Raw genomic sequence first — 12,292 nt, forward strand, 5'->3', positions numbered from 1 at the left:
TGAAGACATAATTTTGTTCCTTTAACTGTACAACCAAATTAAAATTACTTGTAAATATTTTTCGCACTCATATTTGGACGCACATTTATGTGCTTCTAGTGGCATGAGGTTCTAACATGAGTGTGTCTATTACTTATCTCAGAGACTTTAGACTGTTTGACTTTGTTTTGTTACAGGTAAAAAATTGTACAAATTTTACTCACCCAATAAAGTAAAAGCCTCTAATCTTACTTATTGCACTATATTGACAGTTTTCATGTGAAGTATCTTCGTTATTGTTTCTCAGACATACAACAGGAGTGTACAGTTGTGGTTGTACATCATAAATGGCAAAAAAAAAAAAATTAAATAACTAAAAATGTTGAACCTATACTAATTTCACGATCTTTAAGTGTAAGGGATAATGATGTTGAAGAGTTAAAAAATTACCAATCAATTCTGAAATTCATAACACATAATGTCAAACAGTAGAATGAAAATAATAATTTCAAATCAAATGGAAGTTGGTTTGAAAATAATTAGTATGTGAATTGAAAAGTTTTGTTGGGTCGTATTAAACAAGTTTTTATTCTGTTTTTTTTAATATACATATTTTTAACAAGTTTTTTTTAAATATAATTACATTAGAACCTATTTTTCAAAATTTAAAATAGTTAAACATGGCGTTCCTCAAGGTTCTATCCTGGGCCCTCTTTTATTTCTCTGTTATTTAAAGGGGCTCCCTGGGACGGTTCCAGGTGGAGGCTCAATATGCCTTTATGCTGATGATGCAAGTATTACGGTTTCAGGTAATAAACAGGAAGACATTGAGCTTTTGTCTTTTTTAAACCTTTTAACTGTTAAAGATTTCCTGAGTTCCAAGAATCTCTTGCTAAACCCAAATAAATCAAATTTTGTATCGTTCAGTACTAAACAATCAAGATTACAATTTGAGCCTAACATATATTTAGAAAATTCAAAATTGAATCAAGTAGACAATACAAAGTTTCTTGGAATAATATTAGATCGGAATTTGGGTTGGGAGAAACATGTTGATTATGTGGTAAAAAAAAAATGTCCTCCGGTCTATTTGCTTTACGCCAAATGTCAAGGGTGTGTAGCATTGAGACATTGAAAGCCATCTACTTTGCTATGGTAAATTCCCATATGTCTTACAATATAGGAATATACGGAGCCACAACTAAAAGAAATCTGGACAGAATCTTATTACAACAAAAAAAAGCTCTAAGAATAATTTTTAACCTAAAACAAAGAGATACAGTGAAACCATACTTTTCTCAACTTCAAATTTTAACTGTATATGATCTATACATTTATGAAACTGTTTTATACGTAAAAAAATACAACAACCCAATTAGTATTTTAAATCGTCATGATCATAATTTAAGACGTAGCAGATATGTGGAACAACATAGGCTGAAGTTTTATGAAAAGAAAACTGGTTTCATTGGCACAAAATTTTTGTTTAACCTTCCTCTCAATATTCAAAATGAGCAAAATTATGAAAATTTCAAAAAACTACTTAAAAATTATTTATTAACATTATCCTTGTATTCTTTTGAAGACTTTTTTTTGTTTCAATATGTAAGTAACATTTAAGTATTGTTGGGTATGTTTAGAAATGTATAAAATCCCCTTAAATTACCTAATAATTACCTTAACTAATAACTGTCTTGATTTAAAAATTGTTTTAACTTACTCTGTAGAAGGCTACATAGCCAAATCTTACTTTTTCAGTGAGTGTCAAACTGATTTTTATGTTTTAATATAGCAATTATAAATTTATATTGAGATTTATTGTGACGCTATTCTTGTAATCTGTTACATGGCTGAATAAAGAAATTTTGAATTTGAATTTGAATTTGAATTTGAATTCAAACACATAATTTCCAACATACTTCACCAAAGTTTGTTTCTTGGTTTCAGTTTATGATTTCTATATTCAGACTCTATTCTTAGAAACTTGATTTACCTGTTTAATATTTTCTCGTCACTGTGCTTAACTGTCAAGATACTTACAATTTACCTTTACTTAATCTGTTAATATATCTACAAGTAAGGGCAGGCCCGTTTTAACCGAATAGGCACGGTAGGCACGTGCCTAGGGCGCTAGGCCAATTGGCATTTTTTGGGAAGGCACAAAAAATTGAAAAAACACATTGCCTTGGTTGTATCTGCACGCATAATCATCAAACGGACTTTTTCTAGGCTGTTTTTGAGCTGATATGTGAATTTGATCTATTTCTCCCGAAACACATAGCAACACATGGTAACAAAGATAAATGTACACTTATACACAAAGGCAAATACACTTATTATACCTTTCGTCTGAAATTTGCAGTGAATTTATTGAGATTATAGGCAAAGTACTGAAACAAATCTTAAATGAAATCAAGCAAGCTCGCTATCTCTCTTTAATCATAGACTCCACACTTGACGAGTCACACACAGAACAATTGGCTGTAGTACTGCGGTATGTTTTCATTGCCCAATGCTTGCACCAACGAACGCCTAATACAACTCTTACCAAGTGTAATGCCACAAATCTAGAAGTTTTGAATAAGCAACCCCTCAGTTTACTAGAGAAACTTGAGCTGGATGTTGATAACTGTCGTGGACAAACTTACGACAATGCATCAAACATGTCGGGCATATACTCAGGTCTTTCAGGCAAGGAATAACAGCAAAAATGATCTTGCTGACTATGTACCAGGTGCAGCTCATTCACTAAACCTTCCTGGGTGTTTTGCTGCCGATAAGGCGTGTCCCAGATAACACACAATATTTTTTACATTAGTATAAGGGCTGTATGCTTTTTTTCTCGGCATCCACTTACAGGTGGAACATCTTAAAAAGTCACATTGAAAAGAGTTACGAAGGAAAATCAAAGAAAGATTAGAGAAAGCTAATGGTAAAAACCTCTGAGTGACACAAGATGGTCTGCTAGGGTAGAGCTTTAACAATAAGTCGACATGAATTAATTAATAGATGCTCTTGAAGAGCTAAATAAAGCCGTTCTCAGACACTATAAACACAATGCACAGCCGAGTTTCTGAAAACACGTGGAAATTTCTAAACCATATTATTAACTGTGATCTGGGACGAAATTCTCGAGACAGTTGAATAAAACAAAGTAACAAGTTTGAATCTTCAAAATCAAGATTTATACATATTTGGTTCTACAAAGGAACTCGAAACACTATCCTCGTTTTTGAGGGAAAAGAGAGATTTATTTGATGATGTCGAGTCCAAAGCATTAAAACTTGCAGAAAAAGAAGAAGCTGTATATGACAAAGTAAGAAAAAGAAAGCTATTGCCAGATGAAAAGAAGGGCAGAAAGCATGGAAGAAACATCTCCTCGAGAAAGATTTCGCACTGGGGTGTTTATGGCCATTATTGACAACATAGCTTCGCAGCTCAACAAAAGAAGGGAGGTCAATAAAATATCGACACAAGATTTAATATCTTACAAAATTTAGAAGAGAAAAATTCCAAAGAGGTGACATGTGAAGCTAAACTGTTAGGAGAAGTATACAAGAACGATATTGATGGACAAGACTTTGCCCAGGAATGTAACTATTTCAAACAATGCATGGTCTTGGAGAACCTTTCTAAGATCAAAGATATATACGCCTACATAAAAATCAAACGAATTGGAGAATACGTTCCCCAATTAGAAGGTCGCTCTTAGGATATTTTCTAACCTTACCTGTGACGAACTGCACAGCTGAACGTAGCTTTCAGCTTTGAAAAGAGTGAAGTCAGAAATTAGATCATCAATGGTTTTAATGGCTTATTGTTGCTGTGCACCCAAAACGACATTACTTTAAAATTAGACTAACAAACATTATTGACGACTTTGCAATACGGAAAACCAGAAAAAAACTATTGCATGAATCTGTAGTCAGTCTAGTGGTAAGCCAAAAAACCAAAAATAATCCAAAGAATATGTGATTAAACGAATACTATAAATAATGTAAATACTTCAAATGTAAAGAAGGGAGAATGGGTGTAACAGGTATGTTACACAAATTCCCACCAGAGGCCAGTAGAAACCTCACGGCTACCGGTTACCAGTCCGGTCACGGCGGGTCCATAAGTGGTGGATAATGGGAAGGCTCTCGAAAAAGAATCAGGATAATTTGTAAAGGGACGTTAAGTCTAAAGTCCCTCCCAAACCAAAACTGCATTTCAGACCTAAATCTAAATTTATGGGGTATAGGCGTTATGGTAGGGCTGGTGGGGGGGGGGTTTCGTAGTCAGCTGGCAGGGGTATATAAAGGGGCGCAACTCTTCGTTGTGCCTAGGGCGCTGGCAGGGTGTAAAACGGGCCTGAGTAAGTGCGTAGCCAACAAGAGGGTTCAAGGGGTCCGGACCCCCCAAATTGTTAATTTCCAACGATTATTATTTTTAAAATAATTCAGTTTTACTGACATTACGGACTAGGGAAAATTTGCATAGGCTTGTTGCTTTCGCAAGTTTTTTATAAATTTCACAGTCTTCATATAATGAAACCAACCTTACGGATATAAAATTTATCTAATAAATCTTTTTATATATATTGATAAAGAAAATTTAATCAAGAAATCAAGAATCAAGATTCTTGATTCTCTTGTTTCTTGAGATGTTTATATCACCCAACTTTCCAACCAATACTTTTAGAGAATCTTTAACCACCATATAAATGCATGTTGTCTATTCATAAGTTTTAGAAATAGGGGCCAAACACTATTGACTGCAATATTTCAGGTATTATAAATTAAAGGAAAACACAAAATATATTGAGAACAAAGAAAACAATCTAGTAATCTAGAGCTCAAAATGTGTTTTAGTTTTTAAAAATAAATGTCCTGAAAAATAATTATGATTGTAAAATTAAGCAACCCTATATAGACTGTAGGGTTTCATTATTAATTATTATTACAAGATTTTCTAAGACACAGTCAATTTTGGCTTCACATGTCATTCATTAATATGATAGTCATCTCCGTCATCCTTTATTCATGTTTGTTTAAAATACATACTTGAGTATGTCAGCATTGCACGCTGACTTTTATTAATTATAGCTGCAGACTGTGTCGCTGTAGCCCAGCTCTACTACAACAGACACGACTTTCAGTTGGCAACAGATTGGCTGCTGGAAGCTCTCGGCAAGGTCCATCATGACAGAACATGCCCTCCAGGGCTTATATTGGAGAATCTTTTTATTACCACTTGCTTTGAAGGTATGTACAGTTGTTTTAAATATGTAATTCAGCCTTAAAACAATTATTAGTTGTCTATCCATAAGAAAAATACTTTATGACTTGCAAATAGATTAGCATAATTAATTAAAAGTTGGGTATATATTTGCAGGTGACCAAGACTTATCAACATACTACCTCCAAGAGCTGCTAGAGAAGTATCCATTATACATTCCACCCGATCATTTAGTAAAGGATTATAACCTTGCTCTTACTGGTAAATGTAAAGAAATTTCAGATTGGAAGAAATTAGATAAAATAAAAGTAAGTATACCAATTGCATACTTGAAATCATCAATTAGCTGTACATTACATATAGACCATAAATGTTTATCTTGTTAAGGATTCAGTGGTCCCTAGCTTACTAATGTTAAACTAGCAGTTTTTGGTGTAGGCCTACTTTTATCAAATAGTATTAAAAATAATTAAGTATGGTTATTATAAAATAGAATCTTGGGATCTTGGCTACAATAATAAGATTTATCTTTACTGTTTGAATGTTATTTTAACACACTTTTTATAAAATTGCTAAAACTATAATTTTGTATAATGACTCAGTTAACATTTTGATATCAGGGCTTCATGAAAAAATCCTACAACTATCAAACATCAGTAAGAATAAGCAGAAAATGTTAATCTTATTTAGAATGATAATTTGGAAGAAGATGGTATCTAAAGTTGTTAGAGCTAAAGTTTCAGAAAATGCTCTTGAAAGACAACATGATTAGATGTAACTCTTGCAAAGTTCTCACTTTCACGATACTGTCTTATTAAACTTGAAATTAAACAGAAAACTGTCAAGTGAAGGTCATGCCTGTTTTTCACTATCTTTATATACATCTTCAATAAAGATTGAAACACCACAGAGCTCTTACTTTTTACAATTAAATTATTTTGTATTTGGCCGTTTCTGTCACATATATGATTAAATTACCAAATAAACAGATTGGAAGAACAAATACCTTTCAAATGACTTTTTTACTACAAAAACGTTTCTTACATGAAAAAGTTCTCAGTTTTATTTTTATGTATACCTCCATATTGTGATGAAAAAAATAACTTGGCTCAATTCGATAAATTCACTGCAGATTCCACTAAATTATGAAAACACTGTTAACATTTAATAGTAAAATATTCTCAAATAAAAAAATTGTGGCATTGTTTAGAAATCTAAGAACTGGCACAATTTTTGAAGTCTTAAAAATATCTTATGACTTTACACAAAATATAAAGTTAAGGAAAAATACAGATAACATCAACACACAAGTAAAACTAATTTGTCAAATATACATTGTAAAAATTATCTAGTTTTTCAAATGGGATAACATTTATAATATAAACCCAAAAATCTAGCAGTGATGAAAAGGTAAAAACTTCCTATGCCAGCCCTTTTTTGAATTTTTTGCACATAAATGTTGATTTTCTTCTCTTTCCACCAGCCTTTATGCTGGCTGCACTACAAAATACAGCAGTTCTTCTTCCTATCATTGGAAATTTTTTTCCAAATACATTTCTGGATTTGTATCTTTTCCGGGACCTCTGGCAGGATGCCTCGGTGTACAATTTGTTAGGTCAGTCTCATTTGGTCTAGAGTCTGTTCCATAAGCTACTGTATTATATCCTTCTATAATAAAATCTCTCTCTCTCTCTCTCTATATATATATATTGTTACGATCCAGGCCCCTCGTTGGCTGTGCGACCCCGCTACGCTCATCGTCCCCCGTTTGTTGTGCCAATCCGCTCACGATCAGTCCTCCAAGTGTGCCGCCCCTCGTTGGTTGTGTGACTTGCTTACGATCAGTTCTTCAAACCGCTCTTTAACATGTGTTGCAGTCCCCCGTTAGCTGACTCACATTGTTCCAAGTCGGTGTTTAAACAACGATCAAACCTCAATGTCTGTGGCGTTGCTGGAAGTGCAGTTTGCATTAGTGAAAGTAGGCTACACGCTACATATCACCAGCACTGGGTCAATATTCATCTTAGGTTCCCCAAGTAGGTTGAATGATGGTTCAAACTCAATATCACTCCTTTGAAAGTTCTGATCAACATGACTGTTCACATCACAATAAAGTTCACAAAATATTCACCGTTCCCATCAATCACTTCGAATCAAATAAGTTTTGAAAGTAATACTCTTTAAGCCAAGCTTACCCTCCCACTTACCACATTTCTTTGTAGATGGGATAGTCAATGAAAGACAAAGCAAATGACTTTGACGTCAATTTATTTTATGTTATACTGTCCAATTCTACTCACTTTGCCTTGATAACCCGTTCACCAACACAACATCCCATCCCTGACTACAACTTCAATGCACCATTGCACAGTTTCACATTTCATCACCACTGTACCAGGAGGATCTACACGAGCACACGTCCTCGCTGCTTCAAGTCCATAGAGAGAAGAAAGATTCTCCGTCTAAAACCACGCATACCGGCTCAAACAATACTCATCCCCTCTCCCGTTCAAATCAGCGTCTTCACGATTGAATATAATTTGATTCTTTTCTCATAATTGTCGAAATTTATCACGTTCACTATAATTGATCAATTTAAGTCTTTCTATTTTCTTTTATTATTTTTCTATAGCTTTTTTATTTAAATTTTTTGCAACATGTGCTTTCTGATGTCATCAATACGCAAGTCATTTTATCCCACAATTGGCTTTTCTGCGTAATTTTATTTAGTACTTTTGTAAAACACGAATTTCGGTTATGTTTAACTCATTTTAATTAATTAAATTTGTTCCCGTATAAAGTTTAATATATTTCTCCGTTATTAATTGAATAAATCTCAATTCCGATAACATGTGATTTACTGACGTCACAGTCTGCTAATTCCCCGCGAATATTTAAATGTCGTAATTTGACCTGTCACAATATGTGTGTGTGTATACTATAAATATGGTTTCATGTAAAACCATATGTTTTAAATAAGAAAAAGTTTGTAAACAAATAAAATCTTTATTTTTGAATTTTTTATGATGTCCGATTAACCAGACGTTGTCATTTTTTAGGCATAGTTTTTAAATCGTCCAGTAAACAGGTAGTATAGGTAAATATACTAAATTATTTTGAGTTAGATCTAATGTCTTCCAGTTGTAAAACTCACATGTATTTTAATGTACTTTACATTTATAACAATATTTGTAACTTTCTACAACAGAGTGTTCCAGAGTTGGAGCAAGTAGAGATTGATGAGTACCACAGGATGTGTCGGGGACCTCTGCCGGCTCTGAGGGAGCTGCAGTGTCACCTTGTCCACTACAACCATTCCTACCTCCGTCTACAACCCTTCAAGCTGGAGGAACTATACCTTGAACCTCCAGTGGTCATGTTCCATGATGTGGTCTCTGACGATGAGATAGCACACTTCCGAAAAACAGCATTTTCTTCGGTAAAACTCAAAATTTCAACACCTTTATTGCTTAAGCACCTACTTTGCTGGAATGGCTCAGTGATTATTGTGTTGTATGATAATTGATGGAGTGTTAAGTGGGACCTTTGCAGAACCATTTTGCGTGTCTAATAGAACCAACGAAATTCTGTGACCATGATATATATTGAAGTTAATATACAGTATAACACTTTTAGAGAGATAATTAATTTTATTATGGATGATATATTTATTTATTCATCGTTGTGCTGCCTGTATTGTGTTGCCTGGAGTTAATTTTGCATACTAGAAAACCATTTACAGTTCATAACTGTGTTCTTTATTTTGAAGTGGTTCGTTATAAAACGGTAAAACAGGTTTTGATATAGAATGTTTTATAAATTGGGTGGCCTTTTGTAAATAATATAAAACAGTTTTTGAGGAAATTGGCATTTTATAGAAGTGAGAATGAAGTTTTTATTTTTTCAGTATTCTTTTTGGAAATTAGGAAGGATATTTAGTCATAATTGATCCAAATGGGGATTTAGATATTTTATCTTTCAAACATATGATCAAAAAGTTTCTCATATAATTTTAATAAATAAAAGAAATATGGTTCTTAGATATACAGTAATATATCACAATAATTGCTACATAAATGAAAAGCTTGTTAGATAAGAATGTTGGGAATGACTTTTCTTGCATGAAATAGGTAAGGGCTGGGATAGTGCAAATTTTATTACTTTTTAAACATAAATTTGGAATAGAAACATCAACACTAAGAAAAGTTACAAGAATTAATATTTTTATTACATAGAATATCTCTAATGTAGGACCTCTGGCTTGTAGAATGCAATACACTCAGTACAGTGGACAGGCGGTGTGTGGGAACGGAGTACAGGGCACTTGTAACAACCCGGAAATGTTACATTCAGTTTGGAAAGACTCATTAGTTCTGTCAGATCCTTTGATATTCTGTTGTATTGATTTACTGTAATATAGTTTTGTATACACTGAAGAGTCATGTAGATGCCGTTCACATTCATGAATCTAATGTAAACATAAAGTTTTAATAGTACAACTGAATTTTATTTAATATATGATAAAATAACTACATCCTTGTTAAGTTTTAATGATGCTATTATTATTCTTTCATTTTGAATGATCTGGATGATTCAAGTTATCTTCATATATTTGGAATTGGAAAAAATAGGATTGAATTTATTTCAAAATTGCTCAATAGTATATTTAAGGTGACTCTGAAGCATTCCATTAGGAATTGTGTCACTAAAGTACGATATCGGGGGGAAAGTTATCATTTTGTTACTAAAACATATTTTATTCAATATTTTTCACTAATACAAGGCCATCTTCAACTAGCTTTATATGGCTAAAGTACTATATGAAAAACCCTTTTGATAGTATATAAAATTCCCTTGAGTTAGAAATATATTATGGTAAGTTTTCAATACTGCTAATGTTAAAACGGTTTTCATTATTTGATTTAACATTTACAATGTATTCATCGGAACAAATTACGGACATATTCTTATTAAAATTAAATCTGTTATTCCTCTATAACACTGATTTCTTTTATTTTTGACTTTAATGTTCAAATAAAATTAGGTAGGTCCACTTTAGAGTTACAATATTTAATGATAGTTATTCATAGTTCCTAGTTTATGTAAATTTTTGGTGGTAGTAAAATGTAACAAAATTATGAAAACACAAAAATGAATTGTTCAATATTATTTCAAATTAAATTATAGATATAGGTACTGAAATTTAAAAGTTTTTAAACAAATTATGAAATTCAGGTCTCTAAGTGTTTGCCTCAATTACAAATCTAAATAAAGAACGTCCAAAACATTTATCTTTTTTATTTAAAAATAGACTAACAGGATTTTAATTAGATATAATATAAAAATGTTATTCAGGACATCTAAAATGTTTTAGGTATTTTAAAACAGTAAATTACTTATTCCACCACGACTGGAATCCAAGAGATTTCATGATTTTGTGGTTCAGTCTACATTGGGTAAAAAGTTCAATTTGTATAAGAGTTAATGGACATGTTGGGCACACTAAAAGTCCAGATAAGGAAGAATCTTAATAAGTAACTTTACTAAGGAAGATAGTGTCAAATTATCAAAACCATGGTAGCCTGTAATAAAGAAGCCACATTGATAGCAGATTGATCATTGATTGATTGATCAGTAATCGGTTAAGCTTCAGCCAATCACAATAAGGTTTCACTCACTGTGGATGTGCATTATTAGTCTTGTTGATTTTGGTTTAGCATTTGTTGACTAAAGATTACTCTCCATGGCGAGTCTGAAATATCTCAATAACAACTGTTTTTAATTGTGAAATATGAGAAAGTTATTTATTTATCTAAATCTCTCATTTGCACTGTCCATGTTCAGTAGATGAAGCGTGCCAAGATAGTGCTGCCTAACGGCACCGTCTCCGCTGCCCTCTATCGCACAAGTCACATCGCCTGGTTGGAAGACTCAGATCCAGTAAGTCTGGCAGTGAACCGCCGTATAGCTGCCATGACAGACCTGGATGTCAGCAGAGCTGAAACTAATCAGGTCAGCAACTACGGGCTGGCCGGAGAGTATATCACACACATGGATGCCATTCATGGGGTAACATGGTTCATTTGGTTTAACATAGTTAGGAATAAACGAACCTGAGTACATAGTAAAATAATTGCCCCTTTGTAGGTCAATCAAAAGATCTTAAGTCCAAGCGATAATAATAAACTTACCTTTTATGGATAAAGTATTCTAAAACTCTGATTTGGAGAGCAGGAAATAATATTTAAAACTTGATAAAGAGATGATATAAGTGTTTCTCAGCTTGGTTTACTCACACTATTTTGCTGTAAGTGATAACATTTTATGAAATGAAAGCATAATAGGATTTTGGATATTTTCCATTGTTATATGTTAGAAAAATAAAATATTACATATCGAGAACCATCCCATCGAAGTATTCTACTTGAGTGTGTATGTAGTGTTATGGTCCTAGCATCTGGTGATAGCAAAGACATCATTTGGATTCATTCTTTCCAGTCCGACTTAATGCTGTTGTTTGTACCAGCTAGGTATATGCTGATTGACATAGACCGACAAAATATTCTGTTTTCAAATTTAGGTTTGTGTGTAGCAAATGAATAAATGAATTATTTCCTATAAACTTACAAAACTGAATTAACTTAACAATGACAGGAAAAATACACTGACCACTTTTACAAGTAGCGAGATTGATTGTCACAATTTTAGTTTTAAATATTTTTCATGTTTAGCCTTATTTTAAGTACTAAGTGTTTTTGACAGCTGAGGAAGAGAGTAGATTTCAATCTTCTAAATGTAGTTCTTATTGTAACACATAGCAATGGCGACTGTATAAAACCCTATTATCCTTTCAAATAATCCATTGTAAAAAACAAACTTTAAAACAAAGAAATTTATAGAATGTTCAATTTAAAAGCGTGTGTGTGTGTCTGGTGTTTGTAAATGTTTAAAATAGGCTTTCTCTCTTTGTAGTAAGATTATCCAGACTTAATAGAAACTCATAACAGATTACTTTCAAATCCAAAATCCTCCCTCTAAACCCATATCTCAAATGCTTAAATACCAACATTACCTAGCCAACCATAATTTTAAT

General features: G+C 32.7%; 1 protein-coding gene across 2 annotated transcripts in view; it reads left to right on the top strand.

The window, feature by feature from the left end:
• The window catches only part of LOC124362513 (prolyl 4-hydroxylase subunit alpha-1-like), a 30,004-nt gene that overhangs the window by 7,207 nt on the left and 10,505 nt on the right, over positions 1–12,292 (top strand). Inside the window, exons 5-8 of one of the 2 annotated variants that reach the window (XM_046817085.1) lie at positions 5,067–5,225; positions 5,356–5,507; positions 8,408–8,638; positions 11,047–11,211. In XM_046817085.1, the coding sequence (XP_046673041.1) occupies positions 5,067–5,225; positions 5,356–5,507; positions 8,408–8,638; positions 11,047–11,211 (707 nt within the window). Of the gene's footprint in view, positions 1–5,066; positions 5,226–5,355; positions 5,508–8,407; positions 8,639–11,046; positions 11,269–12,292 lie in introns of both variants that reach the window. The other variant, XM_046817084.1, reaches the window with a different exon arrangement.

The sequence above is a fragment of the Homalodisca vitripennis genome, chromosome 5 (assembly GCF_021130785.1).
Source record: "Homalodisca vitripennis isolate AUS2020 chromosome 5, UT_GWSS_2.1, whole genome shotgun sequence".
Classification (NCBI taxonomy): Eukaryota; Metazoa; Arthropoda; class Insecta; order Hemiptera; family Cicadellidae; genus Homalodisca; species Homalodisca vitripennis.